The 20,285-nt window shown below is 41.1% G+C and overlaps 1 protein-coding gene across 1 annotated transcript in view; it reads right to left on the reverse strand.

Annotated features, from left to right (window-relative positions):
• RALYL (RALY RNA binding protein like) overlaps window positions 1–20,285 on the reverse strand; it is a gene marked incomplete at its 5' end in the record, with an annotated part of 189,927 nt that overhangs the window by 27,247 nt on the left and 142,395 nt on the right. Inside the window, one exon of the mRNA XM_082014800.1 lies at window positions 13,091–13,123. Within this exon, the coding sequence (XP_081870926.1) occupies window positions 13,091–13,123 (33 nt within the window). The remainder of the gene's footprint in view (window positions 1–13,090; window positions 13,124–20,285) is intronic.

Genomic DNA, 20,285 nt, shown 5'->3' on the forward strand with positions numbered 1-20,285 from the left:
GTTTAAATCACCTACCCATTTTAGAAAGCCAATGTATACAAAGGCTGATATGGAGCAACAACTTTTGAAACAAAGCCAGTTGCTGGTTGCTGTCATGATCATGAGTGGTGGCCTGGTTTCAGCTGGGATAGAGTTAATTTTCTTCTAATAGCTGGCATAGTGCCGTGTTTTGGATCTAGTATGAGAATAATGTTGACAACATGCTGATGTTTTCAGTGGTTGCTAAGTAGTTGTAGTGCTTATACTCAGTCAAGGACTTTTCAGCTTCCCATGTTCTGCCAGCTGGGAGGAGCACAAGAAGCTGGGAGGGGGCATGGCCAGGACAGATGACCCAGACTGGCGAAAAGGGTATTCCCTATCATATGATGTCATGGTCAGTTGCTCAGTATATAAACTGGAGATGGCCAAGGTGTGAGAATCGCTGCTCAGGGACGGGCTATTGATCACTGGGTGGTGAGTAGTTGTATTGTGCATGACATGTTTGTATATATTCCTTTATCAGTATTATTACTATTGTTGTTGTTGATGATGATGATGATTATCCTCTTCCTTTTCTGCCCTATTAAACTGCTTTTATCTCAAACCACGAGTTTTTTTTCCGATTTTCTCCCCATCCTATCTAGGATATATCTCCAAAGAAGAAATCTCTTTACGCAGGAGCTGCAGATGATATTACTGCAGAATGGTGTGAGGCGGACTTTCAAGTAAAAGCTAGCATAGCACTACTGGCTGTCTTTCTGTGGTTTGGTCTTTTAAGCATACATTTCTCTCTGCTGTCACACCTTTCTCTTCTAGCACAAGTGCAAGAAGCATGTTACATAAATGGACGAATCTCAGATTTCACTTGCTAGTGAAAAAGATTAAGCTGATTTCAAAGGTGGAATCAGAGGGATCAGCCAGAACTTAATATTAAGAAGAGTTACTATAATACAAAAGTAGTAAGAGCAACACAGGCAGAAGAGCAAAGGACAAATACAGATTGACTGATTTGAACAGCTTTATAGGTAATTTGAAATTCAAAATACCAAATGTCAAAATTATTCTATCTTTCAATATACTTACCAAGGGGAAGATACTGAGTTAAAACTTTGTCATGATCTGGAAACCCATGAAAATAGAGTAAGTCTTTTGTATGACAATAGCCATACAATGGATGAAAAATTGTGTTGATTTTCAGGGGTTGTGAATAGGGAGCTAGGTCTCATTTATGAAATTGTTTCAAGTGCCTGTTAGTCTGCCACAGTAAGCTGTGCATATTCACAGAAGCCCATAGAGACTGGTAAGCCAAGATTCTGTGTTGATACCTCAGAAACAGGAAAAGGAATACTGTGCTAACACAGACCTCTCCAATCACAGTTTTCTATAACTCTTGGATCACTGACTGCTGTTTGGTCAAAATCCAGTGATTCTTAAATAAATAGTGTTGTTCCACAATGAATTTACATGCCCATATGGTGGGTTGACCTTGGCTAGATGCCAGGTGCCCACCAAAGCCACTCTATCATAGAATTATAGAATCATTAATGTTGGAAAAGACCTGTAAGATCCTCAAGTTCAACTGTCAACCCAACACCACCATGCCCACTAAACCATGTCCTGAAATATCACGTCCACAGGTTTTTTGAGCCCTTCCAGTGATGGTGACTCCACCATCTCCCTGGGCAGCCTGTTCCAATGTTTGAATGTTTTCTTTCGATAAAGAACCTTTTCCTAATATCTAGTATAAACCTCCCCTGGCACAACTTGAGGCCATTTCTTCTCGTCTTATCACTAATTATTTGGGAAAAGAGACCAACACCCACCTCACTACAACCCCCTTTCAGGCAGTAGTAGAGAGCCATAAGGTCTCCCCTCAGCCTCCTCTTCTCCAGACTAAACAACCCCAGTTCCCTCAGCCGCTCCTCATAAGACTTGTGCTCCAGACCCCTCACCAGCTTCGTTGCTCTTCTCTGGACACGCTCCAGCACCTCAATGTCCTTCTTGTAGTGAGGGGCCCCAAACTGAACACAGGATTCAAGGTGCGGCCTCACCAGTGCCGAGTACAGGGGCACAATCACTTCCCTACTCCTGCTGGCCAGGATACAGGCCAGGATGCCGTTGGCCTTCTTGGCCACCTGGGCACACTGCCGGCTCATGTTCAGCCGACTGTCAACCAGCACCCTCAGGTCCCTTTCCACCGGGCAGCTCTCCAGCCACCCTTTGCCAAGCCTGTAGGGTTGCCTGGGGTTGTTGTGACCGAAGTGCAGGACCTGGCACTTGGCCTTGTTACACCTCATACAGTTGACCTCAGCCCATCGATCCAGCCTGTCCCCTTCTCAGCTGGACAGGGGAGAGAAAGTATAATGAGAAGTTTGTGGGTCAAGGTAAGGACAGGGAGAGATCATTCACCAGTTACCATCACGGGCAAAACAGACTCAACTTGGGGGAAAATTAATTTAATTTATTACCAGTCAAATCTGAGTAGGGTAATGAGAACTAAAACCAAATCTTAAAACACCTTCCCCACATCTGTCCCTTCTTCCGGGGCTCAACATGGTCCCCATGTGCCTTATGAAGAGCTGGCGGGGAAGGCGACCGGCCTGGCTGAACAGGGAGATTTTGCTGGGATTCATAGAAAAGAGGAGAGTTTATCACCTCTGGAAGAAGGTGATAAATGAGATGTACTCATGAAGAGTACAAGGATGTCATTAGGTCAAGCAGGGACAAAATTAGAAAGGCAAAAGCCCAGCTAGAGCCCAGTCTGGCCACAGTCATAAAGGATAACAAAAAATGCTTCTACAAAGATATTAACAACAAAAAGAGAGGCAAGGAGAATCTCCATCCCTTACTGGATATGGCGGGGAACATTGTCTCCAAGGATGAGGACAAGGCTGAGGTACTTAATGCTGTCTTTGCTTCAGTCTTTAATAGCCAGACCAGGTATCTGCAGGGTATTCAGTCCCCTGAGCTGGAAGACAGGGATGGAGAGCACAATAAACTCCCCATAATCCAGGAGGAAACAGTTAAGGACCTATTAAGCCACCTGGACACCCACAAGTCTATGGGGCCTGATGGGATGCACCCAAGAGTACTGAGAGAGTTGGTGGAGGAGCTTGCCAAGCCACTCTCCATCATTTATCAGTCGTCCTGTTTAACAGGGGAGGTCCCAGACCACTGGAGGCTTGCCAACATGACGCCCATCTACAAGAAAGGCCAGAAGGAGGATCCTGGGAACTACAGGCCTGTCAGCCTGACCTCTGTACCAGGGAAGATCATGGAGTGGTTCATCTTGACAGTGCTCACGGGGCATATGGAGGACAACCAAGGGATCAGGCCCAGACAGCATGGGTTCATGAAAGGCAGGTCCTGCTTGACTAACCTGATCTCCTTCTATGACCAGGTGACCCGCCTAGTGGATGAGGGAAAGGCTGTGGGTGTTGTCTACCTGGACTTTAGTAAAGCCTTTGACAGTGTCTCCCACAGCATTCTCCTGGAGAAACTGGCGGCTTGTGGCTTAGACAGGTTTACTCTTTGCTGGGTAAAGATCTGGCTGGACGGACGAGCCCAGAGAGTTGTGGTGAATGGCGTTAAATCCAGCTGGCGGCCGGTCATAAGCGGTGTTCCCCAGGGATCAGTTCTGGGGCCGGTCTTGTTCAGTATCTTTATTGATGATCTGGATGAGGGAATCGAGTGCTCCCTCATTAAGTTTGCAGATGACACCAAGTTGGGTGGGAGTGTTGATCTGTTGGAGGGTAGGAGGGCTCTGCAGAGGGATCTGAACAGGCTGGATCGATGGGCCGAGGTCAACTGTATGAGGTTTAATAAGGCCAAGTGACGGGTCCTGCACTTCGGTCACAACAACCCCATGCAACGCTCCAGGCTTGGGGAGGAGTGGCTGGAGAGCTGCCCAGCGGAAAGGGACCTGGGGGTTAGTCAAGAGGATCCCCTGGGAAACTGCCCTCAGGGACAAGGGAGCAGAACAGAGCTGGCAGATCTTTAAGGATGTTTTCCATAGAGCACAGGAGCTCTCGATCCCCAGGTGTAAGAAATCAGGAAAGGAAGGCAAGAGACCAACATGGCTGAGTTGAGACCTGCTGGTCAAACTAAAGGTCAAGAAGGAAATGCACTGTGGAAGCAGGGACAGGTGTCCTGGGAAGAGTACAGGGATGCTGCCTGATTGTGTAAGAATGAGGTCAGGAAGGCCAGGGCATGTCTAGAGCTGAACTTGGCAAGGGATGCAAAGAACAATACGAAGGGTTTCTACAGGTATGTCAGACAGAAAAGAAAGGTCAAAGAAAGCGTAACCCCCTTGATGAGCAAGATTGGCAGACTGCTAACAACGGATGAGGAGAAAGCTGAGGTACTCAACAACTTCATTGCCTCAGTCTTCATTGGCAGGCTTTCTTCCCATACCTCTTGAGGGGATGGACTGCAAGACGGGCAATGGAGGAGCAAAGTGCCTCCCACTGTAAGAGAAGATCAGTTTGGGACCACCTGAGGAACACGCACAAGTCTATGAGATCTGATGAGATGCATCCCAGAGTCCTGAGGGAATTGGCTGATGTAGTTGCCAAGCCACTGCCCATGATATTGGAAAAGTCCTGGCAGTCAGTAAAGTCCCTGGAGACTGGAAAAAGGGAAACATTGCACCCATTTTTAAAAAAAAGGTAGCAAGGAGGACCCTGGAAACCATCCACCCATCAGCCTCACATCTGTGCCTGAGAAGATCATGGAACATATCCTCCTAGAAGCTATGCTAAGGCACATGGAGAACAGGGAGGTGATTCGAGAAAGACAGCATGGCTTTACCAAGGGCAGGTCCTGCTTGACCAACCTAGTGGCCTTCTATGATGGAGTGACTACATCAGTGGATAAGGGAAGAGCTACAGATGTTGTCTATCTGGAGTTCTGTAAGATCTTTGACATGGTCGCCTAAAACATCCTTCTCTCTAAATTCGAGACGTAATGCGTTTGATGGGTGGACTCTCTGGTGGATGAGGAATTGGTTGGATGGTTGCATCCAGAGGGTAGTGGTCAAGGGCTTAATGTCCAGATGGAGACTGGTGATGAGCGGTGTCCCTCAGGGGTCTGTATAGGGGCCAGTACTCTTTAATATCTTCATCAATGACATAGCTAGTGGGATCGAGTGCACCCTCAGCAAGTTTGCAGATGACACCAAGCTGAGTGTTGTGGTTGACACACCTGATGCTATCCAGAGGGACCTGGACAAGCTCAAGACGTGGGCCCATGTGAACCACATGAAGTTCAACAAGGCCAAGTGCACGGTCCTGCACCTGGATCAGGGCAAGCCCCAGTATCAGTACAGGCTGGGGGATGAAGCGATCAAGAGCAGCCCTGCTGAGAAGGACTTGGGGGTGCTGGTGGATGAAAAGGTGGACATGAGCCGGCAATGTGCACTTGCTGCCCAAAAGGCCAACTGTATCCTGGGCTGCATCCAAAGCAGCGTGGCCAGCAGGTCGAGGGATGTGATTCTGCCCTCTACTCCACTCTGGTGAGACCCCACCTGGAGTCCTGCGTCCAGCTCTGGAGCCCTCAGCACAGGAAAGAAACGGACCTGTTGGAGCAGGTCCAGAGGAAGGCCACCAAAATGATCAGAGGGATGGATCACCTCTCCTATGAGGATAGGCTGAGAGAGTTGGGGTTGTTCAGCCTCTAGCAGAGAAGGCTCTGGAGAGACCTTATTGCAGCCTCCCAGTACTTAAAGGGGGCTTATAAGGTAGATGGGGACACACTTTTTAGCAAGGCCTGTAGTGATAGGACAAGGGGTAATGGTTTTAAATTAAAAGAGGGCAGATTCAGACTAGATGTAAGGAAGACATTTTTCGCAATGAGGATGGTGAAACACTGGCCCAGGTTGCTCAGAGAGGTGGTGGCTGCCCCACCCCTGGAAACATTCAAGGTCAGTTTGGAAGGGGCTCTGAGCAACCTGATGTAGTTGAAGATATCCCTGCTGATTGCAGGGGGGTTGGACTATATGACCCTTAAAAGTGCCTTCCAACCCAAACTATTCTATGATTCTATGAAACTACTCCAAGATCAGTCCTTCCCACAGGCTGCAGTTCTTCACGAAATCCTCTGGTGTGAGTCCATTCCATGGAGTGCAGTCCTTCAGGAACAGGCTGCTCCAGTGTAGGTCCAGTAATGGGGTCACAAGTCCTGCCAGAAAGCCTGTTCCAACATGGGCTTCTCTCTCCACAGGTCCACAGGTCTTGCCAGGAGCCTGCTGCAGCGTGGCCTTCCCATGGGGTCACAGCCTCCTTCAGGCATCCACCTGATCTGGGGTGGGGTCCTCCATGGGCTGCAGGTGGATATCGGCTCCACTGCTAACCTCCATGGGCTGCAGGGGGACGCACCTCCTCCCCCTCTTTCTTCACTGACCTTGATGTCTGCAGAGTTGTTCCTCTCCCATATTCTCATTCCTCTCTTCTGCTGCAGTTTCACAGGTTTTTTTTCCCCTTCTTAACTATGTTATCCCAGAGGTGCTACCACAATTGATGATGGGCTTGGCCTTGGCCAGTGGCAGCTCTGTTTTGGAGCCAGCTGGCATTGGCTCTATTGAACATAAAGTACACTCCTCTAGCAGCTTCTCACAGAAGCCACCCCTGCAGCCCTCCCCGCTACCAAAACTTTGCCACTCAAACCCAGTACAACCCAGCAAATATTGACCTTCCTCCCTCCCTCCATTTTCCATTTTAATAAAATATCTTCATTTTTTGCTACTTTTTGTAGTCCTTTTCCCTGGACTTTCCTTTCTGTTCTTATGTTCCTTCATGCCTGTTTATTTCCCTTCATTTTTCCCCCAGCTAGAATGTTTCAGCCTTTTGGCTTTCCTTCAGAAACTTTCTCTTGCACATTGTTTCCCCTCATCTAGAGAACAGCCTGTCTCATATACAGGTGAGGCTATATATATTCAATACTGAGGAATTGTTCATCATTAACCCAGATCATAAAGGACTTGCATATGGACTGTTTTCTTACCGTTACTAATGAAAGGGTAGTCTTGGATGACAGAAGTAACAGACAGTAAATAGTAATGAAAGGTAAATAGAACAACCAGAAGAGAAAAAAAGTGATCTCATGCTCTGTTGCTTTCTCAATTATGAAGCACATTGATACTGATGTTATTAAGGTCAGAGAGGGGAAAAAGAATTTGTTAATGTGCGTATTTGTTGAGTTTGTTGCTAATAAAAGTTAATGGAATTTGGAAAATACTTTTCTTTTTTGGCCAAATCTTTTAATCTGTTTTCTATGCAATAAATATTTTTCTCTCTGTGTGAAAGTGGAATTAGTGTCAAGTGAAAAAGATGAGGAAAACAGAGGAACCATAAAATAATTATTTAGATTGTAGATAAGTAGAAAAATACATAATCTTTAAGTAAAACCACAGAAACACTGACAAATGCAGTAACAGCAAGGACCAACACTGTTATTGCTGTGGTTTTATAATCTCTTCTTCAGTGATATGTTCAAGCAAAAAAACTTTTTATAAATTTATAAACCAGTGATATTCATCCACTATTTCAGACCCTTATAATAATGGGAAGCAGGCAATTATAGAAAAGCTTAATCCTTGTGGGTTTTGGTAAATTGTTGGAAGAGAAATGTGTCTGTAATAGTGCTTGAAATTAAACGATATAGATTCTCAGCATCTTCCACGTGAAGATCCCCAGCTTTCCATATGTGCTATTGTCCCACAAATCCCTCCTGTGTCTCTACCCGGGCAGCCTCACCATGCATAGAGCCCTTGCAATCCCCTGACTTCTGCTTCTGGCCTCCAGGTTAAGCCTCACACATAATTGAAGAGTTAGTTGTTTTACAGAGTATTCTCTGCAAATGCAGACCTGCTGCTGCCTAAGTCACAGAGGCTGGGTGGTTTTAAGCATAAGGAATTACTGCCTGTCGCTAAACAATGGGTTTAAATAATTGTCAAATGTGTTCAGTCCTCCCATGCTTTTCATGAAAACACAGCTCCTGAATACCTTGCATGAAAGTGAATGAGAGTTACAAGATGATGTTCAGGCTGGTAGTTTTATTGGTTCCATATTAACAGTGCAAAATGCATTCAGCATCTCCCCTTCTTTTTATATTTTTCCTCTGTTGAAGGAAAATAATTTTCTTAGTTATCTTTTTTCAAAAGCTGGATGGGAAAAGTAGGAATAACGTCTGCTCCTTTCACAAGTGCTATCTGAGAATCAGGATGGGGGACAAGTGTTAAGGTATTTGTTGTACAGAAGGTATGTGTGACTATGTACTCTTTTGTGCTCGATAACCTATTGTCTGTAAAAAAAAAACAAACAACACACAAAAACTGACTGTGAATTGAAAAAAAACCTGCATATTTTGGAAGTGGACTGAATATTATCCTAACAGAGCCTGAAAGGACTAGACATTTTTATTTAAGTATCTCACTTCTTCAGAACAGGATCCCTCAAACTGGTGTTTGAGTGCAGGATTTCCTATAGGTCTTCTGCAAAATTGCCTTATGGAAAAGAAAATGTTACTGAGCAAGAGGGAGAAATATGGGTGATAAATTCGAGTAGTTAGATGTTTCTCAGAACAACTCTGCCAGAAGAAAATTAAGGAATTTTACTTTTTGCATTTTGGAAGCACTTCCTAAAGCTGATCCCACCAAAATTCCACCATGTCTTCTAAAAATTGTGCTGGTTTTGGCTGGGATAGAGTTAATTTTCTTCACAGTAGCTAGTATGAGGCGATGTTTTGGATTTGTGCTGAAACAAGTGTTGATAATACCGGGATGTTTCAGTTAGTGCTGAGCAGTGCTTACACAGAGTCAAGGCCTTTTCTGCCTTTCACCCCTCCTCACCAGCGAGCAGGCTGGGGGTGCACAAGAAGTTGGGAGGAGACACAGCCGGGACAGATGACCCCAACTGACCAAAGAGATACTCCGTACCATATGACGTCATGCTCAGCATATAAGGATGGGGGAAAAAGAAGGAAAGGGGGGGATGTTCAGAGTGATGGCATTTTGTCTTCCCAAGCAACCATTACGTGTGATGGAGCCCTGCTTTCCTGGAGAAGGCTGAACACCCGCCTGCTGATGGGAGGTAATGAATTAATTCCTTGTTTTGCTTTGCTTGTGTGTGCGGCTTTTGCTTTACCTACTAAACTGTCTATAACTCAACCCACGGATTTTCTCACTTTTACTCCACCAATTCTCTCCCCCATCCCACCAGGCAGGAGTGAGCAAGCGGCCGTGTGGTGCTTAGTTGTTGGCTGTGGTTAAACCACAACAGAAGCCAGTACCTGTGATTCAAAAGGTACTGTGATTAAGCTGTGTTTTGGAAAAACATGGCTTTTCAGTATTTTCTATTGTCATATACTTTCTAGAAACAAGACCTCAGTGATAAAAGTAGTAGTTCATACAGATCTCTAGTCTTTTTGCTGAGAATGTTAAAAAATGCAGTAATTAGGGCCAATTGTACTTGTATCTCTCATCTTTCTTCCACAACAGACAACTATTCATCATGTAATAAATGCATACAATGCATTCATTTGACTTATGTCTCTCTCTGGGCTTTCCACCTAAATTTACACTGTTTATAGAAAACAACCAATCTTGAAAAAAAGAACAAAAGAGTGAAAAAGTCAGCAGTTTGTATTGAATTTTTTTTATATCTGCGCAAAAGAAAGAGAAATAGATTGAATCTCAGCTGACAACCAGATGTATAAAACACATGCCTTTTCAAAGACCCATCTCGCTGAAGACCTATTGCCTGCTTATCCAGAAGTAATCCCATTCTCTGCAGCTGGCAGTAGATGAATCTAAGTTCTCTCTAGCCTCAGAAAAAATCAGCTCTGTTTCTTACTCTCTCTCCATGTATTTTCTGAATTCAACAATATAGGAAATATCATTAAATGATACCTAACACAGAAGACAAATATTTTCTAAAGTTTGACAAACTTATTAGCTGCTGTGATGGATTTTCTACAACTGCATGCGTTAAAGTAAAGACCAGATGTTATTATGAAAGTTATATACCTTTACAGTTAGATACAAACAAGAATTAATTCAAAGAACTTCTACTGTGAGACAGTTACAAAATAATTATGGTTTCCCTTGGCGATATAATACTCTTGCAGGTCTTAAAAGATGCTGCAATGACTGTGTCTTACAAAATGAATTTTAAGGCTCAGACTGATGACCAATTACAATTCTGCATGCAGTATTATCTGGAGTTTATCAAGGGCTAAACTTCTACATGCAGATCATTACCATGAATCAGCTGCCATGAAATAGGTGGGTGAATGGTTGGTACCTGGATTATCGATCTAATCAGCTAGAGAGAATGATAACAGTTTTGTTGAGAGGATAATTGTGCATCACTATTATTGAGAATGAAATGCCAAATATGGAAAGCAAATGTGGATAATTAAAAGTTGTTGGCATTTTAAATAATTAAAAAACCCCCTATTATACAACCTTTGCCACAAAGTGCGATGAACTTAATATGAACTGGCTCTTAGGTTGTATCCATTTTTTTGTACCTCTTGACCTGTCTGATCTTTCTAGGTCTGGATCTTTCAAAGACTTCTACAGGAAGTTAAATTTGATGCATTGTCAGTAGTCTTCATGTCCCTGCTCACTGCAGGGGGATTGGACTACATGACCTTTAAAGATCCCTTCCAACCCCAACTATTCTATGATTGTATGATTCTAAGGCTGCAGCCCTGCACATACATATAGACCTCAACAAACTGTGGCAGTCTTGAAGCTGCCACACTTCATGTTGCCTTTCCCCAGCAAAAGAATTAACAATGGAAAAGCACCAAAAAGTTGTTAGCTTAAGTATGGCAAAATGAAAAAGCATAATTAGCCCCTACAGGCAGTATAATGAAAACGTGTAAACAAATCTCTGTTGCAGAAGGGAGATGAATGACAGGCTGGTGTGCAGGACCAAGTCATGTGTAGACAACCTAAAGTAATTTAGATTGGTGTCTTGACGAACTTTGACTGCAGGTGGCATTAAGGGCACTGATGTGCTAGTCTAATTGAGGCTGAGCCAGCATTTCTTCTGCAAACATTTACTGTATTTTAAAAGCCTGGTGGTTGCAGCTGTCAGTGTGTGTTAAAGCCTTAGATTCAGGTCTTGGCATAAGAGCTCATCCTATGAACAAATAAACCCCGCAATTACTGTGGGACTAGGAGGAGCATCTCTCTGACTTAGTACCAAGTAGGTGGGTATTGGCGTGGGCCCCTCCTCAGAGGATGGTGCTTTAACCTGTCTGAAGCCCTCCTTTGGGGTGGAGGAAATACAACAGTAAAAGGCAAAAGTAGTGCAGAGGCAAAGACTAATTTTTATATTTTCTATCCTTATCATTATGAACTTGCAAAAAAAAAAAAAATTCAAGTACGTTACAGGCAAAATTCTGAGTAGTTCTGGGAAGAGGCAAAATTTATTTGCTCACATTAGACTTCCCAAGAGGAATCAAGTTTAGTGACAAAGCCACATACAATGGCTATGTGGAGGTAGTGTGGATTTACACAGTGGCCAGCAATCTGCTCACCTGCAAAAAAACCCAAACCCAAAGCATAAACATAACACTTCCTCCTAGGTAGATGTCCTCAAATATTCTAAAATTGCCAGCAAAGTTCTTAAGATCATGACAAGAACTACAAAAGTAGGATTTATTATTTTGTGGCAATTGCTATTAATATATTTGCTACCATTGTCTTTTATTTGCTTCCTGGATTTGTGTACTTTCAAGTTTGCTTCTCAGTCACAATGGCATGCAACTTCTTTCTTAAAGTTGAGATTTTCAGGTAATCACTTCATTATCAGAGTGGAGGCTTCAAAAAAACAGCTCAATAGGACAAGTTACAAAGTGGAGTAATGAAAAGTAATATCAGAAGTGACTGAATTTGCTAATGAATTTGGATATTTTAAAGCATGCAAACCAAGAGAACATGTCCCTACCCCCACCCCCAATTTGACCAGCATTTAACTGCTTTTTCAATTATGTTGAGTTCGTGAAAGTAGAAATGGCAAGAAATTAATTCAAAATATAGTCAAACAAATCAAAGTTATTTTATGCTATAGAAATCCATCCCGATTATGCTGGTTTGTTGAGTTTCTTTGTTCATAACTGACACACTTCCTTTGTTTGCTAAGTTTAATTCACACTACAGAACTCGAAATAGTTTTTTGATCTGCACTTAATACAACAATTTGGAAGCTACAGATAATTACATAGTAGAATTAACCCTTAAATGGCTTTCATCTGTAGTTTATGTTCTTGGTAGCATGAAGCATGGTGTTGTGAACAAAGGAAAATGGGAATGAAAAGACATAAAGAATATACAGTTCTGAAGGAAAACAGGGAGTGAGAATGTTAGGAAACTTATGAAAGTTTTAAAGAAAGAAGCTAAAAGGAAAACAGTGCATGAAAAGTGAACTTCAGACTCAGAAGTAAAATACGTATACTTACCTTTAATATTTGCAATGTTCTACATTTTAGAAAAGAATGGTACTTTTTTTCAGAATATGTCACATTTAAAAATAAGTTTTTAAAAAGCTGAGTTAATAATTTTAATATATAAACCGTATAACTCTTTAAGTGGTCATGAGACTATGAAGACACTCTCTGTAATATGCAAATCAACACAGTGATCTATAATTAGACTAAAAATGTGATATTTTTCTTGTTTATGAATTTTATTTTATTTCTGTTATTGCAGTATCACAAAATTTTTAGTTAAAAAAACCCTATCAATTATTTGTTCAGGTGCTTAGACAAGTGGTATAGACAATATTTGAAATGGTTTCTGACTGAAAGTTCCGTGAAAACAAAATAATAAATCAGCTACCCTTCAACATTTAATTTCTACATGCTTTTTAGTATAAATTTTGGTTAGTCAACAGCGGCAAAACACACTTCCTAGTATTTTTTAAGAAAGGCGATATCCATAACGGATGAGTTTATTGACTAATAACTACTTTTTCTAAGCTTAGGTATAGTAAATAACCATAATGTTGAAACAGGATGTTTATGGTCAACATAATGTCATAAATTATATTGTATGGTAGTTGAATGTATAAATATCCATGGAAACATAAATATTCCTACTTACCCAACTGACAGGAAAGGTTCCTTTGATTCAAGTCTGTGAAGTAAATAACAGAAGTTTTAAATATATATATTTATTGTATTTCAGCACGTTTATACAATTAATTTAAAAAAAGCCACTCTCACTATCGAATTTACTTGGTGATCAATACACAATTTAACAACAATATAAGGGCGTGATCCATTATGCTAGAAGATTATGTCAAAAAAAATCCCATTTACCTAACTAAACTTTGGTTTAGAAATCCAGTATTTACCAAGCAGCACATCTAGACTCCTTAAATTTCAGAGGTTCAGATGACTTCTGCGGGTATTTGCAAGGAAAGGTTAGAGTGAACGAATAATACTTTGTCCTTTTTTTGCATTTTTCATGTAAAATTATTTTTTTTTGCTGTTGGTGGCCATGATTTAGGGAAGTTATTGAATCTTTTTCTTTTAACTTCAGCCATAAAATTTAGTATGGGTGTAAGAACTTTCCTGATCTGAGGGCTTCCACACCCATTTTGTTTGCTTTCCAACATCCTCTATTCATATGACATGGTCACTTTTTGTGAGAGCTTCTGGCCTATCTGCCACAACCAGCCTTCTGCTGGAGCTGGGTGCCACTGGTATGATAGACCCAGAATCACGGCCATTTCTGAAACCAGTTGTTAAAAGAGCTGTTCTCCAACTCTCTACTGTTGCTGTTGTCTCTGTGAGAAGCTGCATCACTTGCACACTGGCAGGAGCCTCTTCTACTAGCAGTATCCACCCAACCAGGATAGATTTAAAAATCCTCTTCTATGTTATTGCACTGTACTTCTGGTCCAGTACCTGCAACTGGCTGCCCTTAATTTTGTAGTGTGTCTTGGTTGCAATGAGTTGACTGATATCAGCTGCTTGTTAAAACCATTAGCATATGAATAACAAATAAAAACCCCAGGTACTTAACGTATCTTTGTAACCTTTAAGAAAAGTGTTTCTAACAAAGCAAAGTGTGTCATATCAGGAACCTAACATTTCATTTGTGATGACCCCTCCCAACTGAAACCAATTCAGTCCCACAACAAAATATCTGAAATAGAATTGTAATAGGACTAATTGAAAACAAAAATACTTTAATTTGTCAATGTTTTAAGAACAAATATTTCCTGCAAGTCTTCTTTGTAAAAAAGGCAATAAGTACATTTGCAGTTATTATTCATTTAGCAAAGTTTTTGTCCAAAAAACTCATAAACCAATAGACCAGTTTAGTTATTGCCATCTGTCCAGGAAGTTATTTAGAAAAGGTGAACTTGTCACTGCGCTTTTGAAAGGATTATATGATTTTGTCTTTAATTGAAAAACACTGCACATCATCTTTTTGCAAAGCATTTACTTCTTCTTTTCCAGAATCACTAGTGGAAATAACTTAGGAGCCTGTCTTCATTTACAATGTCGTCTTCTGATGCGCTTCAGACCTAATTTCCTGGGGTTAGATTTCCAGCAGTGGTAAGGACAACTTGCACAAGGCTTGAGGAAAAGCTAAAATGTATCCGAAAAATAGTAACTTTTCTGTTGTCCTCATGGCTATACCTGACCTTGCCATTTCTTCCTGGGACTGTGATCCACACGATAATAGAAGAATAGAAGATGGGATCTCTGATGGACTTTGTGTTCCTGGAAGCACAGTGGAAGCCCAAAGCTGGGTAAGCACGTGTGCTGGGGGACACTTCTCCAGGGCAATGCCTGTGCTGTCACGAACGCTTTCCCTCCCAGGCTGCCATGCTGCACACCAAAACCCTCATAGAACCAAGAAAATGCTTAGTTTGGCATCCTCTGTGCTTCGGCAGTACTGCCAGAGAGCAATGAAGTGGTGGGGCCCTTCATGTGTGGGGTTGCAACCTTCTCCTGCAGCCATCACGCCAGCTTCACGGACCAGCTTTTCCTGCTGTGGATCGCACCATTACAGGAGAACGTCTGCACCATCTTTACAGCTTCTCAGTGGTGTATGAGGAAAAGCCCAGCTAATGCTATGGTTTTGTTTCCTGTTTTTCTGCTTAATGAAATGAACCAGAGCTGGAAGTGCCCAGTGTATGGCTCGAGAGATTAACTATAAGCAAAACGAGCAAAGAACGAAAGCCTCAGAACATATTTACACGGTTCATAATACAGAAATTTTGTAATGAAGAGAGATCTAGCACTATCCTGATGGAGGACATTCTGGTGGATTTTACTTGCAAACAAAAAGTGTGTGATAGAATGCCCTGTGGACAAAATACTGCAATTAAAAATCTATTTGAAATCCATTCTCAAGATGGAATTAAATTTGATTTAAATAGTGCTGCCCTAGGTTTGACCTCTCTCTAGTGTATTTGACTAAATGGTTTTAGATAATTTGCTGCATTGCTTTAAATTAGTTCAAATGTTCCTCATAGTAAAGGAATGCAATTATCTGTTGGCCTTTTATTTAAACTGGTAATTCAGTATATGGCAAATTAATATAAAGGTTTTAAAACTGCAACACCATATAAAATAACACCTTGCAGCATCTTTACTGGTAACATTTATCAATATATATTATAGATTTTTTACCTTTCTTTTCTAGCCTGCAGTACATCAAATTTTCCAGAGTTTTGAGGAAGTCTCACATAATTAAATAAGATATCTCAGAAAGAGTAATCATGATAAGCTGAGAAGGTCTGTCATACACTTTCAGGAAAAATGTTAAAACAGAAATTTTCTTTCTTGCAAAAATGTATTGAGCATGCAAGAAATACCAGGTTGGAGAGTAAACAAAGGGAATAATGTTTTAATTTTATAGGAATGATAATGAAGCTGGATTGATCAGGACTTTTTTTTCTGAAATGGTTTTCCCATCAGAAAATTTCAGTTTGCCACAATGTCAAGGCAATATATCTGTTTGAATAGGAAGGAGGTGGGCTAATCGGTATCATGACTGGCATATGGCAGACTGAGGTTGTGTTTCCCTTTGATTCTGAGCTAAGATTTTCTGACATGTCTGACTTTCTTACCCACATATAACAGATCAGTTTTTGCAGAAGGAAGAAGGATTTTTACACTATATAAATTGCTCAGTTAAAATCAGCCACTGTGAACCAAACAGGCATAGGCAATCAATTTATACCCATTGATATGCTACAGTACTATCAGAGTCTGAGTTTAAAATAAGGACCCTAGAAATTTCCCATCTAATATTTTGCCCCTTGCATCCTGTCTTGGAGAGGCATTTTAACAAGATGTGATTAACATAATTATGTATTTCATTATTTTCTTTGCTGCTACGTTTGCTTACATTAATGTCAGTTTTCTAAATCCCATCTTTGACATGGACTGAACATGTAGATGGACAAATTTTTCAAGGTTTGCAGATAAACATATAAAGAAATGTGACTAGACTAAGGGCATGTGAATTCCTCTTTGAATTGTAAACAAATCATTTAGTGACAGGAAGATCCCAAAGTAAACTCCACTTTCCTTGCATAATTGCCCTATTAAAATTACAGGCAAGATGGCTTTTAATATCTGAGGCTTGACCCAAGATACATAAATCAATATAATTTCTTATTAAAGAATCCTTGCCTCTCCTTCCCAAAACCTACTTACAGGACAAAGTGGATAACATTTCTAATAATATCAGCGCTGTATGCAAACAAATGGATTTTAGCCAAGCATTCTCCGAGGTAACTCATTATGAATCAATATATTCTTCCTTGTGGTGATCATATAATTTCATCTTAAGGAGTTATTAAAAAAACCATAGAATTTAAGGCATTTGTTAGGGTTCTTATTCTGACTTTTTAATATAATAAAAGTGTCTACCCTGAATCAGGGAAAGTGATAGTCAGGAGCCAAAATTTTTTTAGATGAGTCATCAATCCGTGTCACAGTCTTCAAATATGTTGCTGATGTCACACATTTTCTGTTTGACTGTAAAATGCATGAATAGTGACTGCGGTTTTTGAGGGGATTGGAAGAGTTAATACCTCTAACAAGAATCTAGAGGATTCAGTAGCTGATTATAGTTTGTGCCTGACTTTATTTCCCTCTATGAATCCATAAATTGAGAAGACAACATGAACAGTGTCATGGATTCTCATAGCTGAGAGAGGTATTGGTGTATCTGAGAAAAACTAAGTTTTGACTTGGAGAGAGTTTAATTCAGACTCTACATATGAACAGTTTCTTAGCTAGTTATGGACTATAGTTTCTTCCCACATCACCAAGAGAACTCTCCTGAAGCCAAATGGAGTGATGAGGAAGCTAAACTGAATTTAATCTGTACACCACATCTGTATGATGTTTCACATCATGAAGAAATGAATGCTGAGATTCAAAGTGAGATTCTTGCAAGAATCAAGAGTAAGAACTTATTTTCCTTCCAGTAAGAACACTCCTAACTCTGATCCCCTTCCCAAACTGAAAACATGCTCAACTTCGTACCTTCATTCAAGTAAGGAAAGGAAACAAACTCTGGAGAATGAAAGTACCTAACTCCATGCCACCGCTGTCAATTTTAATTTGCTTTTTCCTGTGACATGATAATAGTTACTAAATTTTGCAAAAATTTATGCTCCCAACAAAAGAAAGAAATTTGAAAAAAATATAGTGGTGTACTTATCTATCTACCTTAAAGTCCTTTTTCTGACAGCTTTAATCATTCTTTGCATGAAGCTGTTGTCACCTGACCCTCTTCTGCTCTAAATCAAAGTAAGAACATTCAGGTCAATATGTACTGGTCTAAAAATGTCTGGAATGAGTTCATCAGGGTGGGCTGAACAAAACAGTGTTGACTGATCTAATGCACACAATCAATACTACTTTACTGCATGGCTATTTGTAGTCACAAAGGGATGAAGGTTAATGCAGGCATTGCCTTTGAGGATCCCAAGGGTAGAGGCTTAATCTCCTTTTCCCTCAATGACACTGCTAACACTTAAAAGTAGTTACAGGAGGGGCACTGCCCTGACAATGTATGACTCCTGTTTGTCATGCTGATTCCTACAATAATCTCACTCCTGCAAAAATACAACTGAAAAATACAACATACATTTTTGTGCTAATAGATATTAGAAGTTGCTCATTTCTTAGGATTCATAATAAATTCACACATGTTTATGAATACCTTTGTTACTTTTCAGTAAAATAACCAATGCTTTTGCCAGAAGTTCTGGGAATACTAACAACTTATTCTACGAAAAAGGTATGCAATTTGTAACCTATTCTTTAAAAAAATAAAAACTACATTTGTCATTATGCATCAACAGTACTAAGTATAAGTCCTGGCGGATTGGATAACATATTTTCAGACAGTACACTCTAATACTGTTTAATATCTTTATCAATGACATAGTGCGATTGAGTGCATCCTCAGCAAGGTTGCAGATGACAAGAAGCTGAGGGGTGGGGTTGACACGCTTGAGGGACCTGGACAAACTTGAGATGTGGGCCCATGTGAACCACATGAGGTTCAACAAGGCCAAGTACAGGATCCTGCACCTGGGTTGGGGCAACCCCCGGTATCAGTACAGGCTGGGGGATGAAGATACTGAGAGTAGTCCTGCCGAGAAGGACTTGGGGGTAATGGTGGATGAAAAGCTGGACATGAGCCGGCAATGTGCACTTGCAGCCCAAAAAGCCAACTGTATCCTGGGCTGCATCCAAAGAAGCGTGGCCAGCAGGTCGAGGGATGTGATTCTGCCCTCTACTCCACTCTGGTGAGACCCCACCTGGAGTCCTGCGTCCAGCTCTGGAGCCCTCATTACAGGAAAGACACGGACATGTTGGAGTAGGTCCAGAGGAGGGCCACAGAAATGATTAGAGGGATGGAACATCTCTCCTGTGAGGACAGGCTGAGAGAGTTGGGGTTGTTCAGCCTGGAGAAGAGAAGGCTCCGGGGAGACCTTATTGCAGTCTTCCAGTACTTAAAGGGGGCTTATAAGGAAGATGGGGACAGACCTTTTAGCAAGGCCTGTTGTGACAGGATAAGGGGTAATGGTTTTAAAATAAAAGAAGGTAGATTTAGACTAGACAGAAGGAAGACATTTTTCACAACGAGGGTGGTTGGCTGGCCCATGTTGCCCAGAGAGGTGGTAGATAGGTCGGGTTGGACGGGGCTCTGAGCAACCTGATCTAGTTGAAGATGTCCCTGCTGATTGCAGGGGGGTTGGACTAGATGACATTTACAGGTCCCTTCCAACTACAAGTATTCTATGATTCTATGATTCTACAATTCTATGACCAGCAGAATTCACCAAGAAATAACTTGTGGGGTAATTTAATTGTTAATTCACTGCATATTAATATGTTGCTGTTGTCCCTTTGTGTTGCACACAGTATAGCCTTCTGTGCTATTTGTAACCTTACATAACAATCCATTTTCTCTTAAACTAAGTATACTTTAAATCTCTGTTTCAGATATTTTTAACTAGAATTTAAAATATACCAAGTTACAGCCTCTCATTTATCCAGCCTTCTTTATTTATTCACAGAGTACTAAATCTATAATCCAGCATCATGTTTCTATTGCTGTTTGTAAGCCACATAAACTGTGCCCTTGCAGCTCCCAGACTGAGTTACAGCCTTCTATCCTATTAGAGGTGTTACATTATGAGAGAACCAAAGCATAATTATGACCCCGCAAAGTGGCACTCTGAAGCACAGCCTTCCCCTGCATCTCTGATTACTGCTGCAATTAAGGATTTAATAATTCCTGAAAATTAAGAACCCTGCTGTGCATTTGCCATGTTAGGACAGGCTCTTCTCTGTTCTGTGCCATGAACCCTATGTCCTTACTTTTAAGACCTCTATAAAGTTAATAAGATAGTTACCAAACAACAGATACCATTTCTATGACGCCTGCTTTGCTAAAGCTCAAATGTAAAAAAAAGACCACGGTTTCTATTTCTGACTTTTTAAAATATTGTGTAGGTACTATCCTTTTTAAGCTAACTGAAGCACATCTGAATATCTACAGAAGACATCATCTTTCTGCTAGAACACACTGAATCCAAATTCTGATGTTTCTTAAATCAAATGCAAGAAGCCATGCAGTAATAAAGGGTAGAAATCTCACATAATAGGAACAGGGCTCAGACCATCAAGATTTAAACAGAATGAATGACTACAAGTACTATTTCTGTTCGCCTACAGGAAAAAACATCAATGCTCTGGATCTTTTAGGAATGTATTTTTTAATTATAAACCAAAGTTTCTTCATT

The sequence above is a fragment of the Phaethon aethereus genome (genome assembly GCF_964289735.1).
Source record: "Phaethon aethereus genome assembly, chromosome: 2".
NCBI classification, from domain to species: domain Eukaryota; kingdom Metazoa; phylum Chordata; class Aves; order Phaethontiformes; family Phaethontidae; genus Phaethon; species Phaethon aethereus.